We start from the raw sequence: 22,350 nt of genomic DNA, 5'->3' as shown, positions 1-22,350 counted from the left end.
AAAGAGAACGAGTGTATTTCCAATGCTTCCAGATATACATGAACACGTTTTTTCTCGATTTATTATTTTAAATTTTTACCATTGAAAGCTTTGCACACATACAAGGGTGAAGAGAATTGCCTAATGAATCCTCTGTGCCCCCCACCCAACTCCATCACTTGTCTGGTTCACCCCCAGCCTGCTTCTCTTCCCGTGTTGTTTACAAGCTAATACCAGACATGGCATCATTTCATTTATAAAGATTTCACTCTGTTCACTTAGGGGATGGAATCTGATCATTAGGAATGGCTTCACCATTATTCCTACCCATTATCATGTTAGTCTCCGGTGACATCTGAAGAATGCCCCAAATCACATCAGCTTTAGATATTTTTCCACTGCTGAATGAGTTACTGTTTGCTCCTCACCCAAACAGACATATGAATCATTGATTTCAGGAAGAGCTCTGTAACCTGATACAATCCCACAGGTCCCACAGGGATGGGAAAGGGAAGGGCATAAAACAGTGTTAACTGGTGATTCTCCTGTGCCCCACGTACGTGCACATGCACAGACGCACACGACACACTCCACACAGTACAAAACATATGCATGCCACACACCACACACACACACCATACACTACACACAACACACGACACACACACCACACACCACACAAATGACACACACCACACAATACACACCACATACAACACACACAACACACAATATACAACACACACTCCACACAATACACTCCACACACCACATACAACACACACAACACAACACACAATGCACACCACATACACTGCACACAACACACAACACACACAAGACACAATATACAACACACACTCTACACAATACAATACATACACCACACTACACACACCACACACTCCACACAATACACAACACACAACACACAAACCACACACGACACACACACCACACAGCACACACAACACACGACACACACACCACACACCACCCAAACGACACACACAACACAATACACACCACATACACCACACACACTAGACACACCACAACAACACACATCACAGATGACACACACACCACACAATACACACCACATACACCACACACCACACACAATACACAACACACACTCCACACAATATACTCCACACACCACATACAACACACACAACACAACACACAATGCACACCACATACACTGCACACAACACACACCACACACAAGACACAATATACAACACACACTCTACACAATGCAGTACATACACCACACCACACACACCACTCACTCCACACAATACACAACACACACCACACATGACACACACCGCACACACGACACACACCACACACTCCACGCATACCACATATACCACACACACCACACACACTACACACAACACACGACACACACACCACACAATGTACACCACATACACTGCACACAGCACGCAATACACACTCCACACAATACACTACACACACCACACATATGACACACACACTACACAATGCACACCACATACACTACACAAACCACATACCACACACAGCACACATACCACACACACCACACACACCACACACACCACACATACCACACACAGCACACACACCACACACACCACACACACCACACAAAGCACACATACCACACACACCACACACACCACACATACCACACACACCACACACACCACACATACCACACACAGCACACATACCACACACAGCACACACACCACACACACCACACACAACACACACACCACACACACCACACACATCACACATACCACACACACCACACACACCACACACACACCACACACACAGCACACACACCACACACACCACACACACACCACACACACCACACACACCACACATACTACACACACAGCACACACACAGCACACACACCACACACACCACACACAGAAGTCTGGTCTGGACGGAGTCCGTTTTCTCCATTCCTCTAAGTGCTGGAGGGTGAGGTCTCGGCCGCCTTCCGTGCACCCCCCTTGACATCTGCTTAGGGCTTCGCTGTCGTGGGAGCCCCATCAGCCTTCCTGGGGCATCGGGCCCTGCACCTTCTCCTGTGGAAGCTGTGAGGGTTTCTGCCCCTTTGGGTGGGGCTGGTGAGAGTGGTTTCCAGGATCCCTGGATGGCAGTGTTGGGCGGCTCTGCGAGTCACTGGGGAGGACACTGTGAGCTGCTCAGGGCAAGAGCCCGTGCCAAGGCCCCACGGCCCTGAGTAGGTCCCACAAGGGCCAGGTGTTCTGGAGGACGGGCATCAGGCGGGCCCCATCCACTTGCCATCCAACCCTGGATCCCACGACCTCACCCACGGTGGGGGAGTAACTAAGGGAGTGGAGCACAGGCAGAGCACGGGCACAGGCAGCCACACTCGCTGGGCACCCAGCTCGAGGTTGGCCCTGCCGGGCCCACAGCCTCACCACTGAGACCTCGTTCCCTGAAGCTCGTGTGGCCCTGACGGGGCCTCAGTTCTCTGGGCCTGTCAGGCACTGGGGGTGTTTCTCTGAGGCCAGTGGCCCCACGTCCCTGCCCAGAGACCGTGGGACCCCTGCGGCCCCACAGGTGCCTCGAGTCCGACGTGGCCCGTGGCTTCGGAAGGTCTCTGCGCGCAGCCACGTGCAGCCTGTGAGCTGAGGCTGTCTTCCGGGCCGCCCCTCCTGGACCGTGGTGGGACCTGCCCAGGACACCAGTCCACACCTCCTCCATGCAAATGTCTCAGGCCACACCTGCAGGGGATGGGGTGAAGTTCAGAGGACCCTGTCCCATCCTCCCACTCTCTGCTCACCCGAACCCTCCAGACTTGGGTTAATTTTGGGAGAAGGGTGGGGACTGGCACAAGGGTGGGTGAGTGGAGAGACTTGGGGGCCACCAGCCCGGCCTTCTTTTCTGGCTGCCTGGGCATCTGCCACAGGAACTAGGTCTAGTTACAGGAAAACCAACCAAGTCCCAGGTTTTAGGCCCCTGAACTTGGAGGACTGTGGGATTGTGCACCTGCCACTCAGGGGCCAACGTGGCGGCGCTGGTTTCTTAAACATGCCTCTCTTCTGCGGGCGGTACCTGCCTGCTGTCATCCTCCCGACAGCCACGTCGAGCCCAGACAGGCTGAAGCCAGACCCTCGCCCTGCTGCTGGCCGAGCTGTGAGCTGCACACACGACCCCACCTCAGAGCTGCTGGCTCCGTCCCACGGCCACAGTGGGGCCCTACCAGGCCCTCGCCTCAGGATGCCTGTTTTTTCTGCTGTCTGAGCAGCCTTGCCTCCCTGGGCATGCCTGGTTAGCAGGGGCTGGGGTGCAGCCCCCTGGACACGTGGGGCCGAGGGTGACACTCAGAGGGGTCGCTGACCTGGAGCTTCCCGACACAGTGGGCACAGGCGACCTGTTCCCACCTTGGTTTTCCCCTGGTTGTCTCCTTTCCTGATGCGTGAGCTGGTGGTGCTGACGCCCCGGTGAGCAGGAAAAGCTCCTCATTCTGCAACAGAGCCACACCCCATGCTGAGCATCCCTGACGCCCACCCGCCGGTCCCAGGAGCCAGCGCCTGCGGATGCATTGGTTACAGAGGTAGGGGTTTGCCTAGGGCCACAGGTGCTTGGGCTGTCCGCTTGTGAAGTGCTCTGTCTGAAACCAAGACCTGGAATTTCTATTTTTGCTGCCACAGAAGCTGCATCCACAGCGGCTTGTTTGGAAAATCCAACTCATTTTCCAGCTGGATCTAAATATCTGTGTGTGTTTGGACAGGGCCCTGGAATTTCTAATGGAAAGCCACAGCCAGATCTGTTTCTGTGGCCACTCCACAGGGAGTTACATGTCACCAGAGCCTCGGCGTCTGCTAGAAGATGTGGTGCACTTTGGGGACCTCTGTCTCCCTCTAGCTCTGTCTCCCTCTCTATCTCTGTCGCTGTCTCCCTCTCTTTCTCTGTCTCCCTCTCTGTCTCTGTCTCCCTCTCTGTCTCTGTCTCCCTCTCTATCTCTGTCCCCCTCTCTATCTCTCTTTCTCTGTCTCCCTCTCTGTCTCTGTCTCCCTCTGTATCTCTCTGTCCCCCTCTCTATCTCTCTTTCTCTGTCTCCCTCTCTGTCTCTGTCTCCCTCTCTATCTCTCTATCTCTCTTTCTCTGTCTCCCTCTCTGTCTCCCTCTCTATCTCTCTGTCCCCCTCTCTATCTCTCTGTCTCTGTCTTCCTGTCTTTGTCTCCCTCTCTATCTCTCTTTACACCCAGCACACCTGGATTCGAACCCAGACCCAGCCTCTTGCCAGCTGTGTGACCTGGGTGGGGCCAACAGTGCCTGTCAAGCCTGTCAGTGCCTGCTGGGTTCCCAGTGCAGGGCTGGACAATGGCAGAGGCTGCCAGCTCTACCCACTGCCTGTGCACCCCCCAGACTGCTGTGGGGCCGAGGGGAGGCGCGGTGGCCCCAGCTGTGTCTCTGGGGGCAGCTCCCCCAGCGCTGTGCTGACTCTGGACTCAGCCCAGAAGGCAGGGGGTGCACGTTGTCTTCAGCACCTAGAACAGCTCCCGCCTGGATCCACCAGGCTTTGCTGAAAGGAGGATGGTCTTGGGAAGGGAGTCCCTGGAGTCACTGCACCAGGTCCCTTGTCCTAAGGAGGGGGATGAGCCGTTTCCCCAGGTCATGGGGGGAGTGAGCGTGGCGCTTCCTGCCACTGCCTTTGCCCTGTGCAGCCTGGGTGGCCTCAGACGGAGCCTTCCCGGGTGGGTGCTGTGGCTCTGCCTCTCCCTGAGTGCCTCCTCCTTGGCTGACCCTGTCATTCACAATCTGAAGCCATTGCCAACAATAACCAATCTGGGTGGTACCGGGCAGGACTGCGTGGTCTCTGGGGGTTTCCTGGATGACTGTGGAATTGTCAGGGCTGGCCAGGGCCACAGACAGGAACCCACGCTGCCTGTGCCAGGGTGGAGGGCCTGAGGGGGTGGACAGCGCAAGGCTAATCCTGGGCTTGTCAGGAGATGTGGATGGGATGCATTGCTGTAGAGGAAGGCTCGGAACAAGCTGCCCTCTGGCGGGATCAGTGCAGGGCAGGCGTGTTCCTGTCTGGCAGAACCTTGCGGTATAAAAAGCCGGCTGAACAGGAATCAAGTGATTTTGGGCAGGGATGGAGATGTGAGGGATGGAAAGGGGATCTTTAGCTTCAATCTGTCATCTCCCATCAAGATGAGAGTCTGAACCTGTGTGTGTAGCTGGGTCTGCGACAAGCAATGGTATTACCTGCTGTAACGATGTAACGATGATCACCTGTGGCACTCTGGTATATTCTCTGGGGGTGAGTCCCGATTTCACCTGCTACAACAATGTAACGATGATCACCCGTGGCGCTCTGGTATCTTCTCTGGGGGTGAGTCCCGATTTCACCTGCTACAACAATGTAACGATGATCACCCGTGGCGCTCTGGTATCTTCTCTGGGGGTGAGTCCTGATTTCACCTGCTACAACAATGTAATGATGATCACCTGTGGCGCTCTGGTATCGTCTCTGGGGGTGAGTCCCGATTTCACCTGCTGTAACGATATGACGATGATCACCTGTGGTGCCGTGGCATCTTCTCTTTGGGGCTGAGTCCCGATTTCACTCAGCTGCCTCAAGAACCTGACATTAGGTTTTTGTTGATCTTTTTCTAGCTGGGGCAGGGCCTCTGCTGACCCATAGAGAAATACCCACAAATGCTCACTCCTGGCCACTGGAGTTGAAGAGAGAAGAAAGAAACACGAAAAGCAGCTCAACAAAGACAGGTTTATTTTGGAGAATAAACCCGAGAGGGCCTTCTGGCCTATTTAGGTCCAGAGTGTCCTCTCTTACAGACTAAGGGTATTTGAGGGTTCAGGGAGGGAGAGCTTGTCGCAGGTTCGGAGTGTTTTGGGGTGGGGGGATTTTTATGGCTGGGTTGGAAGGTTTCGGGTCAGAGGGGAGTCTGTCTTGGGGTTGGCATGTTTCTGGCCAAAGGTGTCATTTGTGGTTTATGGTCACACTGATATTAGACATTAGGTTGATGTTTTTGGGGCTGGATTTTTGGGGGCTTTTAATCAAGGAGAACTTCAAATGGTGGTGTGTGTCCAAGACGGCGACGTTCCTGCTCTGTCAATCCAGACTCTATAGTTGAAAAGGGTGAGGTGTGGCATGTTCTTTCTGGCTACTTCCTGCTGAGAGAGAGTCGTCCTTACAGGCCACTGAACGCAGCATCTGTGGATACATCTAGGAGTGGAAGAGGTGGATTTGTTCCTGGAAACACTCTCTGTTTTAGGGGCTTAGAGGCAGCATCTGCGGATGCATCTGTCTTCAGCTTACAGGGCTGAAAGCACAGCTTAGGTTTCAGTGATTTCCAGTTAGAAAAGTGGGGAAAAAGGAAAAATTGAAAACATTATTTTGGAGACTTGTAGCCAGAAAAATTAGACTTTAAATTGTAGAAAATCATAACAATTGAAAAACATCAGACAAGACTGGAATTTAACAACAGGTGTGCTATAGTTTTTGAAACATAGTTTTCTCTCTCCAGTTTTCCATTTTTTTAAAAGACACATGATGGGACTGGTTTACTTTATTATACTTGGCTTGATTATTTGTATACAGTGCAGCGAGAATAATTATTTTTTCACTAGGCCTTTTAAATTGTCTTTGATGGAACTTTGTTTTGTAGAAGGAGCCTGGGATAAGACTTTTTAAAGCTGAGCCCAGCCATGGAATTGTACCATTAAATACCTATGAGTTGGGTGAATTCCTCTCCTGTTGAGGTTCCTGGCCTGTCAGAAACTGACATTTTTTACTTACTACAGATCAGAACGCCTGTGCAGGGACTGTGTACGCAGAACAGGAGGCCAGTTTCCAAGAGCTTTATTGGCTTCATAAGTCAAGTTTGGTTCCTTAAAGGAAAGCACACACAAAGTCTTATTTTACCAAGACTTTGACCATTCCAGTCAAAGTCTTGGTAAAATAACCAGTTTCTCCAGTTGTATCCTGTTACAAAACAGATTCTTATTGCACTTATGCAAATAACTGTATTGCCATAACTTAAGAATAGTCACAAATAGTTTCCAAATTCTAGAGAAAATCAGGTAGAGAGAAACAAGCTCCAAATTTTGTTCATGGGAGTATACTAAATTGTTAAAAGCTGTCAATAGCTCAGAAGAAGTTTCCTTGATTCTGAAAAGCAAGACAAAGGATTAGCAACATTTTAAGCAAAGCGTCTAAAAGATCACTGCAGTCTCCTATTGGTTCAGTTCATGCAGTTAATTCCTGTCCTGCTTGGTATTAATGAACATATTAGCTCTTCAAGAGTCCTGAACGTTTTTCCTCTATTCTGATGTCACACTCTTCAAAGTTATCAGAAACCTGCATTCAGGAGCACCTGTTAGAGCTTCATAGCTGATTATAAAACCATCTTCTAAAGAGGACCAAGACGAGACAACAATTGTTCATGGATGACAAAATGTTTTAGGGTAGCCATAAGGACACAATTGACAAGGAAATCTGTTACCTCATGGCACACAATAATTTTAACATAACAATGATAATTACTACTGATAATGTACACTAAAATTTATGAGAATTATGAGTCTCTCATAACTTTGGAACACATACCAATAACATATTTATACAAATATAGCCCAAAGAAAGCCAAACACCATTGCATATTTGACATTGATGAGCTTCTGACAGCCACATGGTGGCTGCAGCTCGCCCCCAGCCCACACACCGTGGCCCCTGCCCCACCTCAGCGGGCCCCAGTCCCACCGATGTGCAGCCCCCAGCACCTTCCTCCCCTCGCCTTGAGGAAATTCTGTTTATTCTTCCAGGACTGGTTCAGCCCTTCCTTCTTTCTCAGGGTGCAGTGAGGCCTTCCTCATGTGCACACCCAGAGCCCTGGTTTACGCTTTGCTACGGTGGCCGTCAGACGGGGTCAGCTGCTCAAGGGGGAACCTGCCTTACGTGTCTGTTCCTGCAGCACACCGGGCAGCCGCGCCATGCGATGGGCTCTGTCATGTTTAGTCAATCGAACCAGAGCAATTAGGCAGAAGAGGAGATTTTTAAATTGCCACAGCCTGTAGAGTGTCCAAATAGAAACAAGCGGTTGGTTCAGACTCAGGCTAATGCAGCCATGGTTTTCTGCACAGCTTCCTTCTGGGAGCACCTCAACTTTCTTTTAGGCAATCGGCGATAAAATGCCAGAAACGCGGGATGCGGGAAGGGAGGGATGCGCCTGTTTTGTCACGTCTGCGCCTGCAGCACCGGGCTGCGTATCCCGTGGGGACGCTGGAGCATCCGTGACGCTCGTGAATAAGTCAGTGAGCCCAGCACTTCCCTTTCCAGAGGGGGAATCAGGGACCACTAGGGGCAAGTCCAGCCCAGCAGTTCAGAGAATCCTCCGGAAGAACTCAGCATGCCAGCTCTGCTCTGCTCTGCTCTGCTCTGCCTGGGGAGGTGGCAGGGGGCGTACGAGAGCTAGGGCTCCATTCAAGGCCACTCCAAGAACCCATGTGCTGCCCTTGGGTCTGGTGGCCACATCCCCTTCCGCCCCCTCACACAGCCACTGGGGGCCAGAGCTCAGGGGAGTCAGCCAGCTTCATACTAACTGCCCAGGCTTTGTTCAGACCTGCCTCTTCTCGTAAACCTAAAATATGTATTTTGGAAGTGCACGTGCTTGATGTCCGAGCTCTTAGAACGTCTCGTCTGATCTGCTGTGGCAGGTTTCCTTAGAAGAAAGGTGCCAGAAGGTGCAAGAACCGTCTCTCTCTAACTCACGTGGGGACCGTGCCGGCCTGGGACCCGCCCGAGGATGTACTGACTTTCGTGGACTCGCTCTCTGGCCCGCTGCCCTAGCCCTGCTGCCTCATCACTCATGTTTAATGCAAGGCGCCTTTTGTGACTGTCTAGCGTGGGCTCACCAGGAAGCCACCGATTGACAGCTCTTCCTCTGCTGAAGGATAAACACACCCAGATTCGCAGTGAGGGTGCCCACTGTTTAAAAAAAAAGCTGCACTTTCCTCCGCAAAAGGGCTTGGCCAGCAGCATGGGGCGCCCTGGACCGGCTCTGATGGGGCTTCCTGGGAGGACCCCCAGCAGGCCTGTGGTGTGGAGGGTCAGAAGTGGGGGGGCAGGTGGCCACCACTGGCCCATGGCTTGAAAGGTTTGGACCTGCCAGCCCCTACCTGCCACCTGCTGCTGCTGTGGGGCCTGCTGGGAACACGTCCCACCTGTGAATCCAGTGGGTAGCGTTAGAGCCGTGGCAGATGGGCTGGATTTGGCTGCTGTTTGGGTTGCGGGCGACAATAGGTGTGCAGCCTGGGGCAGAGATGGACACACAGGGCCACGCTGACATCGGGGGGAAGAGGCCACGGCAGTTCCACGTGAGGGTCACGGTGGATGAAACTCCTCTCTCCACACTTGGCTCCCTGGGGAGAAGGAAGATAGGGACCCCTCTGCTGGGTGTCTTTATGAGTCTGTGGAGGAGGAGACCACCCTGCTCAGTCAGCTCTGCTCTGACAAGAGCTCGGTGGTCCGGACAAGCACTCCTGCTCGTGCCTGGTGTGCAGGACGGGTCCAAACAGACTTAGGCTTCCCACGTCCCCGTGCAGCACCACAGCCCCTGAGCCACAGGCCCTCCCTCTGCTGTCACCGATGGGTTCTGCTTGTCACTGGGACCTCTTTCCCAAGCCGGCAACTCAGCATCGCATCGGGATGGAACCAAGCGAGGTGCCACCTCGGGGCCACAGTTTTCAGTGGCCATTCAGGAGGGTCGGGTCTGCCCAGCATGGTACCGAGCCAGGCACCGAGAAGAGAATGACAGCACGTGCCCCCCCCCACCCCGTCGGGCATCCACGGGGATGGAGACTCCCTGCCAGTTTTTAGGGTTAGGGCAGGACACCCCGCTTTATAGCAGAGTTTGTAGTGGCAAGAAATTGCCAACTGTTTAAATCTCCATCAGTGTGCACCGGTTCACTAATGCACTATAAACCATTGCTAGCTCCAAGCTCCAAGACCATTAGGTAAGAAAAGCAGGTTGTGCAAAAGCAGTGTGTGAAGCTGATCCGATGACTTTAAGGCCTGTGGCAAGCGTGCACATGCGTGTGTGTGTGTCATGAGCACACACATTAGGGTTGTGCATACGACCTGCCATCAGAGGTTGCTTCTCAGAGGCACATGCCGAGGGCCCGGGGATGGCAACGCCCTTCCGTGCAGAAGGCACCTGGGTGGGTCTTGTGGGACAGACGCATGAGGACCACCCACAGGGTGGAGTCTGGCCTGGCCAGGCTGGAGGTCCCAGGACGAAAGGCAGAGGTGAGAAGAGGCAATTCTGCGAAACAGCCTCGACCTCGAGCTGGGACTTTGAACTGGTTTGCACTTGAAAGCCGGGGTTGGTAAAAGCTGGGCACCCACACTCTTCTTCCGTTGCAGCTGGTGGCAGCGATTGTGTTCATCAGTTTTGGTGTGGTGGCCGCCTTCTGCTGCGCCATCGTGGACGGTGTATTTGCAGCGCAGCACATTGTGAGTACGTTGTCATTGTGTGCACAGTCTCGGTCGCTTTCCGGGGCTGAAAGACTCGACATGGAAAAAGTAAAATTTCATTTTGCAGAACTCAGCTCAGACGGCTTCATAGTCGGTCTCCTCACTGGGGGGTTGCCAGTGGCTGCCTCTCCTCTCAGCAAGTCTCATTTCCTACACAATGAGCTTCCCTCTCCACACACAGCACACACACCACACAACACACAGCACACAGCACACAAAACACAACACATAGAGCACACAGCACACACACCACACAACACATAGAGCACACAGCACACAGAGCACACAGCACACATACAACAGAGCACACAACACACATACCACACAACACACACACAGAGCACACGCCACACACACCACACAACACACAGAGCACACAACACACAACACACAGAGCACACAGCACACAAAACACAACACATAGAGCACACAGCACACACACCACACAACACATAGAGCACACAGCACACAGAGCACACAGCACACATACAACAGAGCACACAACACACACACCACACAACACACACACCGCACAACACAACACACAGAGCACACGCCACACACACCACACAACACACAGAGCACACAGCACACACACAACAGAGCACACAGCACACACACCACACAACACACAGAGCACACAACACACACACACCACACAACACACAGAGCACACAGAGCACACAACACACACACCACACAACACACAGAGCACACAACACACAGAGCACACAACGCACAACAGAGCACACAGCACACACACCACACAACACACAGAGCACACAGCACACACACCACACAACACACAGAGCACACAGCACACACACCACACAACACATAGAGCACAAAACACACCACACAACACACAGAGCACACAGCACACACACCACACAACACACACAGCACACAGAGCACACAGCACACACACCACACAACACACAGAGCACATAGCACTCACACAACAGAGCACACAACACACACACCACACAGCACACAGCACACACACCACACAACACACACAGCACACAGAGCACACAGCACACAGAGCACACAGCACACACACCACACAACACAGAGCACACAACACACACACAACACACAGAGCACACAACACGCACACAACAGAGCACACAGCACACACACCACACAACACACAGAGCACACAGCACACACACCACACAACACACAGAGCACACAGCACACACACCACACAACACATAGAGCACAAAACACACCACACAACACACAGAGCACACAGCACACACACCACACAACACACACAGCACACAGAGCACACAGCACACACACCACACAACACACAGAGCACATAGCACTCACACAACAGAGCACACAACACACACACCACACAGCACACAGCACACACACCACACAACACACACAGCACACAGAGCACACAGCACACACACCACACAACACACAGAGCACATAGCATTCACACAACAGAGCACACAACACACACACCACACAGCACACAGCACACACACCACACAACACACAGAGCACACACAACACAACACACAGAGCACACAGCACACACACAAAACACACAGCACACAGAGCACACAGCACACACACCACACAACACATAGAGCCCAAAACACACACACCACACAACACACAGAGCACAGAGCACACAGCACACACACCACACAACACACAGAGCACACAGCACACACAACATAACACACAGAGCACACAGCACACACACAAAACACACAGCACACAGAGCACACAGCACACACACCACACAACACATAGAGCCCAAAACACACACACCACACAACACACAGAGCACAGAGCACACAGCACACACACCACACAACACACACAGCACACAGAGCACACAGCACACATACCACACAACACACAGAGCACATAGCACTCACACAACAGAGCACACAACACACCACACAGCACACAGCACACAGCACACAGCACACACAGCACACAGCACACAGCACACAGCACACACACCACACAACACACAGCACACAGCACACACAACACAACACACAGAGCACACAGCACACACACAAAACACACAGCACACAGAGCACACAGCACACACACCACACAACACATAGAGCCCAAAACACACACACCACACAACACACAGAGCACAGAGCACACAGCACACACACCACACAACACACAGAGCACACACACACCACACAACACACAGAGCACACAGCACACACAAGACACAGAACACACAACACACACACCACACAACACACAGAGCACACAGCACACAGCACACACAACACACAGAGCACAGAGCACACACACCACACAGCACACAGCACACACACCACACAACACACAGAGCACACAGCACACACACCACACAACACACAGAGCACACAGCACACACACCACACAACACATAGAGCCCAAATCACACACACCACACAACACACAGAGCACAGAGCACACAGCACACACACCACACAACACACAGAGCACACAACACACACCACACAGAGCGCACAGCACACACAAGACACAGAGCACACAACACACACACCACACAACACACAGAGCACACAGCACACATACCACACAGCACACAGAGCACACAGCACACACAGCACACAGAGCACATAGCACTCACACAACAGAGCACACAACACACACAGCACACAGCACACAGCACACACAACACACAGAGCACACAGCACACACACCACACAACACACAGAGCACACAGCACACACAACACACAGAGCACACAGCACATACAACACAACACACAGAGCACACAGCACACACACCACACAACACACAGAGCACACAGCACACACACCACACAACACACAGAGCACACAACACACACCACACAACACACAGAGCACACAGCACACACACCACACAACACACAGAGCACACAACACACACAACACAGAGCACACAGCACACACACCACACACCACACAGAGCACATAGCACACACACCACACACCACACAGCACACAGAGCACGCAACACACACTCCACACAACACACAGAGCACACACACCACAACACAGAGTACACAACACACAACAGAGCACACAGCACACACACACACACAACACACAGAGCACACAGCACACACACCACACACCACACAGAGCACATAGCACACACACCACACACCACACAGCAGAGCACGCAACACACACTCCACACAACACACAGAGCACACAGCACACACACCACACAACACACAGAGCACACAACACACACACACCACACAACACACAGAGCACACAGAGCACACAACACACACACCACACAACACACAGAGCACACAACACACAGAGCACACAACGCACAACAGAGCACACAGCACACACACCACACAACACACAGAGCACACAGCACACACACCACACAACACACAGAGCACACAGCACACACACCACAGAGCACACAGCACACACACCACACAACACACAGAGCACACAGCACACACACCACACAACACACAGAGCACACAACACACACACCACAGAGCACACAGCATACACACCACACAGAGCACACAGCACACACACCACACACCACACAGCACACAGAGCACACAGCACACCACACAACACACAGAGCACACAGCACACACACCACAACACAGAGTACACAACACACAACAGAGCACACAGCACACACACACACCACACACCACACACCACACTCCAGAGCACACACTTTTCACCTCTAAATGAACAGGTTTTCTCTAAAATCTCAGGCTGAGGAATCGTTTCTGTGTCCTCCTGAGGTGGGTCCTCGGCCTCAGGTGGGCGGTGCCGTCCCCACCCCCTCCCCAGCTGGGCCCCTGGTGGGCTTCACCATCTGGGTGGCGGCTGGTCCCCGGGAGCTGCCAAATTGCTTGTCATGAACTCTCAAACCAAACCTGTGATTGTTTCTCCCTCTTTTTCCATAAATCACACTGAAAGGCACTGAAGGTTGTGTTAGGCCTTTGTCTGCCCCACACTCACCTTCATTATATGAAGTGGTAGCACACTCACAAAACACACGTGTGCACATGCATGCACATACCACGGCTCATACGTGCGCACGCGCACACACCACGGCTCTCACACACGCGCGCACACTCCCGCGGAGGCGCGTTGTGGGAGCTTTCTCAGTGGGCGGCTGGGTTACTTGCTATTCCACGGTTTCCAGGTGGCGGTTTCCACTGTGCTCCCGGTGCCCATGGCTATGGCCCCGCTGAGGGGCAGGGTCCAGTCTCTGACTGCAGTTGGGGGTGTCCCCAGGCTCCAGACCTCGGGCGCCTCTCCACTCTGGAGGGCCACACGGGGCGTGTGTTCAGGCAGGCGTGGGAGCCTCTTGGTCAGAAACAAAGCAGGGCCCCTGGCCGGGGCCTCCCAGGGCTGACTTGAGGATGGATGTACAGACGGCACTCACCAGAGCTCAGATGCTGTCGAGGGAAACGTGGCACTGCCTTGCGTGCTGCTGAGGAAGAAGACAGATGGTGAATGACAGCTCCAAGGGTGTCATGTGGGGACGTGCGCACCTTCCAGCTGCTGAGAGAGGCCGAGGACGCCGTGCTACTAGGCCTCTGTCCCATGGGGTTGTGGCACGCTGCCCTCCTTCCCGGCAGGAGCCTCTGTCCGTGGGGTTGTGGCACCCCGCCCTCCCTCCCTCCCGGCTGGAGCCTCTGTCCGTGGGGTTGTGGCACCCCGCCCTCCCTCCCTCCCGGCTGGAGCCTCTGTCCGTGGGGTTGTGGCACCCCGCCCTCCCTCCGTCCCGGCTGGAGCCTCTGTCCATGGGGTTGCGGCACACCGCCCTCCCTCCCTCCCGGCAGGAGCCTCTGTCCCCTTGGGCTACTCATCGTTACCTGTGGTCTCATGTCTGTTCCCTCAGGGGAAGATAAACACCCAGAGACAGAGACTTGTGTCTGCTTCCTCCATTGCTGTGTCACCCAGAACGTGTCCAGACATAGTAGTTCTTCACCAGTGGTGGCCCAAGGGACAGAGGAGTGATTCTCCTTCTCATCTGTTGCAGTGTTACTAGTGATTTCTTTTTTTTTTTTTTTTTTTTTTTTTGAGACAGAGTCTTGCTCTGTCGCCCAGGCTGGGGTGCAGTGGCCGGATCTCAGCTCACTGCAAGCTCCGCCTCCCGGGTTTAGACCATTCTCCTGCCTCAGCCTCCCGAGTAGCTGGGACTACAGGAGCCCGCCACCTCGCCCGGCTAGTTTTTTGTATTTTTTAGTAGAGACGGGGTTTCACCGTGTTAGCCAGGATGGTCTCGATCTCCTGACCTCGTGATCCGCCCGTCTCGGCCTCCCAAAGTGCTGGGATTACAGGCTTGAGCCACCGCGCCCGGCGTTACTAGTGATTTCTAATACTTTTCTTGGATCAGAACTAGGAGCACTTTAAGAAATACTAATAAAACTAAGTGTGGGCAGTGCGACCCTAGCTTATTTACAGGTGATGCAGTTTTGTGGCATTTTAGTTTTGGTACTTCCTGCTGTCCTCTACCGTAGCAATTATAAGCACTTTGCAATGGTCAGTTTATGGGTCTGTCTGCTTCACTAGCCTATAAATCCCTTAAGGGCAAGAACTGTGTCTTGTTATCCTTACCATTTGGCACTGTGTCTGCTCCATGAATGTTGCAGATGGTGGGATGGATTGATAGTTGGATGGGGCCATAAATGGGTGTATAGCTGAATGGTTGGATGGATGGATGATGGATGGATGGATGGATGGATAGAAGGATGGATAATGGGTGAATGACAGAGGAATAGAGGGATGGGTGGATGCAGATGAATGGAAGGATGGATAATGGATGGATGATGGATGGATGGTTGGATGATGGTTGGATGTATGTATGTGGATGAATGGAAGGATGGATGATGGATATGGATGGATAGAAGGATGGATGATGGATGGATACATAGAAGGATGGGTAATGGATGTTGGACGAATGGATGGAAGGATTGATGACAGATGGGTGGATGGATGGATGAGGATGAATGGAAGGATGGATAATGAATGGATGATGGATGGATGGGTGGATGGATGGAAGGATGGATGGATACATAGAAGGATGGATGATGGAAGGATGGATGTGGATGAATGGAAGGATGGATGATGGATGGATGATGGATGGATGGATAGAAGGATGGATGACAGATGAGTGGTTGGATAGATGTAGATGAATGGAAGAATGGATGATGGATGTGGATGGATGATGGATAGATAGAAGGATGGATAATGGATGATGGATGCATAGATGGAAGGATGGATGACAGATGGGTGAATGGATGGATGTGGATGAATGGAAGGTGGATAATGGATGTATGAGTGGATGTATGAGTGGATGGATAGAAGGATAGATGGATACATAAAAGGATGGATAATGAATGGTGGATGGATGGAAGGATGGAAGGATGGATGACAGATGGGTGGATAGATGGATGTGGATGAATGGAAGGATGGATAATGGACGGATGATGGATGGATGGATAGAAGCATGGATGACAGATGAGTGGTTGGATAGATGTAGATGAATGGAAAGATGGATGATGGATGTAGATGGATAAAAGGATGGATGATGAATAGATAGAAGGATGGATAATGGATGATGGATGGATAGATGGAAGGATGGATGACAGATGGGTGAATGGATGGATGTGGATGAATGGAAGGATGGATGATGGATGGATGATGGATGGATGAGTGGGTGGATGGAAGGATGGATGGATACATAAAAGGATGGATAATGAAGGATGGATGGAAGGATGGATGACGGATGGATAGATGGATGTGGATGAATGGAAGGATGGATAATGGATGGATGACAGATGAGTGGTTGGATAGATGTAGATGAATGGAAGGATGGATGATGGATGTGGATGGATAAAAGGATGGATGATGGATAGAAGGATGGATAATGGATGATGGATGGATAGATGGAAGGATGGATGACAGATGGGTGGATGCATGGATGTGGATGAATGGAAGGATGGGCACATGATAGATGAATGAATAGATAGATGTGGAGGATGGAAGGAAGAATGGGTAGGTGCATAGATGATTGACTGGATGATTGGATGGATGGTTGGGTGGGTGGGTGGATGGTTGGGTGGTTGGAGGGATGAGTTTATTAGTCTGAAATCCTTCCTGCTACCTTCCTAGTAGAAGAGACAATATTTTTTTATGAAACGGTGCAGGAGCCTAACACCTGTGGTGTGGGGTGCTGGGATGCCCTTCAAAAGGCCAAGCACCTGTCTCCCTTCTGCTGCCCTTGACTGATGGAGAATATGTGTTGGCCAAGCCTGCATAGCCGAGATACCCTCCCATGGGACTTTCTGCTGTCTGGCCTCCTGGATGCAGCAGCCCAGCTGCTCTGCAGGGAGCGTGGAGTGTCCCGTCTTCAGTTTTGTCTGGGAGGCTCGAGTTGGTGTTGGCCTTGGTCCTTGAGGCCCTGAGCCTGAGACCCACAGGCCTGAAATTGCCTCTGGCCTCTCCCACCTGGAGGCACCTGTTTTATTCCATCTGTGTTTATCTGTTTCTCTAGGAACCGAGGCCCCTCACCACGGGAAGGTGCCAGTTTTACTCCAGTGGGGTGGGGTACTTGTACGACGTCTACCAGACAGAGGTGAGCAGGAGCACTGACATTCACATGGGTTTTGCTCCGCTAACCCCACTGACCCCATGTGGTTTTCCCTGTGCATAGGCATGGTCTGAGTATTTCGATTCTAATAGTTCCTGGGGGTCTCCCGTGCGGCTGGTGAGCCGTCAGTGCCCCCTGTGTTTTGGGCCTTGATGCTTCTATGTGCTGTATTTCACTCTGGAGTCAGAGCTCCAGACTTACTTTGTTAAATCACAGCAGTCTCAGAGTTCATGTGTCCAGTTCTGTGTGGCTCTTCCAATTAGCACTTTTCTAATTTAATTATTGCAATAAGAAGCAAGGATAATACGTTTACAGTGTCCGAGAAACTTCTGGATTTCCCTGAGCCACCGACAGCAGGAGGCAGTGTGACCTCATTTCTCTTTCCAGGTGAGTGAGATGCAGGCAGTAATGACCCGCGGGCGGCTGCCGCCTTCGCCAGGACCATCCGAGGGCACAGCTCAGCGACGGCGCTGTCTGTGTGTCTCCAGCTTGCCCTGTGTGGATTCCTGGCTTCAACTAAACGAAGCCTCTCATCCTTAGCATGTGTCAGAGGAGCAGGCGGAGCTGGAGGCCTCTCTGTGGCCAGCACCTGCCAGCTTGTCTGGGACTCTACAGTAGCTGCTGGGAGGCGTCCTGTGTGTGTGTGTGTCGGGGGGGGATAGGTGGGAGGCGTCCTGTGTGTGTGTGTGTCGGGGGGGGATAGGTGGGAGGCGTCCTGTGTGTGTGTGTGTCGGGGGGGGATAGGTGGGAGGCATCCTGTGTGTGTGTGTCGGCCGGGGGGGATTGGTGGGAGGCGTCCTGTGTGTGTGTGTGTCGGGGGGGATAGGTGGGAGGCCTCCTGTGTGTGTGTCGGGGGGGGATAGGTGGGAGGCCTCCTGTGTGTGTGTGTGTCGGGGGGGGATAGGTGGGAGGCGTCCTGTGTGTGTGTGTGTCGGGGGGGGGATAGGTGGGAGGCGTCCTGTGTGTGTGTCGGGGGGGGATAGGTGGGAGGCCTCCTGTGTGTGTGTGTGTCGGGGGGGGATAGGTGGGAGGCGTCCTGTGTGTGTGTTTGTGTTGGGGGGAGGCATCCTGTGTGTGTGTGTGTCGGGGGGGATAGGTGGGAGGCATCCTGTGTGTGTGTTTGTGTTGGGGGGAGGCATCCTGTGTGTGTGTGTGTCGGGGGGGATAGGTGGGAGGCGTCCTGTGTGTGTGTGTGTCGGGGGGGATAGGTGGGAGGCGTCCTGTGTGTGTGTGTGTCGGGGGGGGATAGGTGGGAGGCATCCTGTGTGTGTGTGTCGGCCGGGGGGGATTGGTGGGAGGCGTCCTGTGTGTGTGTGTGTCGGGGGGGATAGGTGGGAGGCCTCCTGTGTGTGTGTCGGGGGGGGATAGGTGGGAGGCCTCCTGTGTGTGTGTGTGTCGGGGGGGGATAGGTGGGAGGCGTCCTGTGTGTGTGTGTGTCGGGGGGGGGATAGGTGGGAGGCGTCCTGTGTGTGTGTCGGGGGGGGATAGGTGGGAGGCCTCCTGTGTGTGTGTGTGTCGGGGGGGGATAGGTGGGAGGCGTCCTGTGTGTGTGTTTGTGTTGGGGGGAGGCATCCTGTGTGTGTGTGTGTCGGGGGGGATAGGTGGGAGGCATCCTGTGTGTGTGTTTGTGTTGGGGGGAGGCATCCTGTGTGTGTGTGTGTCGGGGGGGATAGGTGGGAGGCGTCCTGTGTGTGTGTGTGTCGGGGGGGATAGGTGGGAGGCGTCCTGTGTGTGTGTGTCGGGGGGGGATAGGTGGGAGGCGTCCTGTGTGTGTGGGTGTCGGGGGGGGATAGGTGGGAGGCGTCCTGTGTGTGTGTGTCGGGGGGGGATAGGTGGGAGGCATCCTGTGTGTGTGTGTGTCGGGGGGGGGATAGGTGGGAGGCGTCCTGTGTGTGTGTGTGTCGGGGGGGGGATAGGTGGGAGGCGTCCTGTGTGTGTGTGTGTCGGGGGGGGATAGGTGGGAGGCGTCCTGTGTGTGTGTGTGTCGGGGGGGGTAGGTGGGAGGCATCCTGTGTGTGTGTGTGTCGGGGGGGATAGGTGGGAGGCATCCTGTGTGTGTGTGTGTCGGGGGGGGGATAGGTGGGAGGCATCCTGTGTGTGTGTGTGTCGGGGGGAGGCGTCCTGTGTGTGTGTGTGTCGGGGGGGGGATAGGTGGGAGGCGTCCTCTGTGTGTGTGTGTGGGGGGAGGCGTCCTGTGTGTGTGTGTGTCGGGGGGGGATAGGTGGGAGGCATCCTGTGTGTGTGTGTGTCGGGGGGGGGATAGGTGGGAGGCGTCCTGTGTGTGTGTGTGTCGGGGGGGATAGGTGGGAGGCGTCCTGTGTGTGTGTGTGTGTCGGGGGGGGATAGGTGGGAGGCGTCCTGTGTGTGTGTCGGGGGGGGATAGGTGGGAGGCATCCTGTGTGTGTGTGTGTCGGGGGGGGATAGGTGGGAGGCGTCCTGTGTGTGTGTTTGTGTTGGGGGGAGGCATCCTGTGTGTGTGTGTGGGGGTAAGCGTCCTCTGTGTGTGTGTGTGTAGGCGTCCTGTGTGTGTGTGTGGGGGGGTGTAAGCGTCCTCTGTGTGTGTATGTGTGTGTAGGTGTCCTGTGTGTGTCTGTGTGTGTGTGGAGGCGTCCTGTGTGTGTATGTGTGTGTGTGTAGGCGTCGTGTGTGTGTGTGTGTGTGGAGGTGTCCTGTGTGTGTGTTTGTGTTGGGGGGAGGCATCCTGTGTGTGTGTGGGGGGGTAAGCGTCCTCTGTGTGTGTGTGTGTGTGTGTGTGTGTAGGTGTCCTGTGTGTGTGTGTGGAGGCGTCCTGTGTGTGTGTTTGTGTTGGGGGGAGGCATCCTGTGTGTGTGTGGGGGGTTAAGCGTCCTCTGTGTGTGTGTGTGTGTGTGGAGGCATCCTGTGTCTGTGTCTGTGTCCTGTGTGTATGTTTGTTGGGAGGGAGGCATCCTGTGAGTGTGTGGGGGGGGTAAGCGTTCTCTGTGTGTATATGTGTGTGTGTGGAAGCATCCTGTGTGTGTGTGTGTGTGTGTGGAGGCGTCCTGTGTGTGTGTTTGTGTTGGGGGGAGGCATCCTGTGTGTGGGGGGGGTAGGTGGGAGGCGTCCCGTGTGTGTATATGGTGGGGAGGCATCCTGTGTGTGTGTGTGTGAATGGAGGCGTCCTGTGTATGTGTGTGTGTGGAGGCGTCTGTGTGTGTAGGGGGGGAGGTGTCCTCTGTGTGTGTGTATGTGTAGGTGTCCTGTGTGTGTGTAGGGGGGGAGGTGTCCTCTGTGTGTGTGTTTGGGGGGGTGTCCCATGGCCAGGGCTTTCCAGGCTGTCACGTGGAGGTGGCAGGTATCTCTTCCGAGGCTGCCCGTGCTCAGACCTGGGGGGAGGGCGCCCTGGGACGGGACCTCTTCTGCTGCCCTCTGGGCTCTCAGGCTTCTGTGCACCCCATGCCGAGGGCCTCCTGGGCTCTGTCCTTCCTCCCACACACCCTGATGTTTCCCTCTGCTCCTGGGATCACAAAGAAACGAGGCCTGTCCTCCGAGCCCCGGTTATCCGGCCCCTGGGACCAGCCTGCGCCCCGACTCCTGCAGGAAGGGTGCTGGCCCCTGAGCCCCCAAGCCCCTGCGTCTGGAGTCAGGGCAAAGTCAGGAGGGGCAGCTGCTTGGCTGGGCCCGAGTGGCCGCTGCCACCTCCCACAAGGCAGCCCTGCCTTGGTGGGGTGAGTGAGGTGGTGGACGCTGGCGTGTGACCTGACAAGGCCTCTCTGCCCCAGGTCACCTGTCACTCCCTGGACGGCCAGTGCCAGCTGAAGGTGAGGAGCAACACCTGCTACTGCTGTGACCTCTACGCCTGTGGGAGGTGAGGGCGCCGGGAACCCCCGTATCCACGCCTGCGGGAGGTAAGGGGCGCTGGGGAGCCTGTATCCACGCCTGCGGGAGGTAAGGGCGCCGGGGACCCCCGTATCCACGCCTGCGGGAGGTAAGGGTGCCGGGAACCCCCGTATCCACGCCTGCGGGAGGTGAGGGGTGCTGGGGACCCCCGTATCCAGGCCTGAGGGAGGTGAGGGGCATCAGGGACCCCTGTAGCTATGCCTGCAGGAGGTGAGGGGTGCCGGGGACCCCTGTATGTGCCTGCAGGGGCAAGGCCCCCATCCTTCTGCTCCCAACATCACCCCCCATGCCCCTGCACCTACATCGTCTCCTGT

The 22,350-nt window shown here is 54.2% G+C and overlaps 1 protein-coding gene across 3 annotated transcripts in view; it reads left to right on the top strand.

Moving 5' to 3' along the window:
• LOC105485242 (transmembrane protein 255B) overlaps nt 1-22,350 on the top strand; it is a 45,368-nt gene that overhangs the window by 13,080 nt on the left and 9,938 nt on the right. For all 3 annotated transcript variants that reach the window (XM_071080975.1, XM_071080974.1, XM_011747478.3), the window contains exons 4-6: nt 10,424-10,513; nt 18,083-18,163; nt 21,919-22,004. In XM_071080975.1, the coding sequence (XP_070937076.1) occupies nt 10,424-10,513; nt 18,083-18,163; nt 21,919-22,004 (257 nt within the window). The remainder of the gene's footprint in view (nt 1-10,423; nt 10,514-18,082; nt 18,164-21,918; nt 22,005-22,350) is intronic.

Source organism: Macaca nemestrina, chromosome 16, assembly GCF_043159975.1.
Source record: "Macaca nemestrina isolate mMacNem1 chromosome 16, mMacNem.hap1, whole genome shotgun sequence".
NCBI lineage: Eukaryota > Metazoa > Chordata > Mammalia > Primates > Cercopithecidae > Macaca > Macaca nemestrina.
The sequence above is the reverse complement of the archived record's forward strand: the minus strand, read 5'-3'. Positions and strand labels throughout refer to the sequence as shown.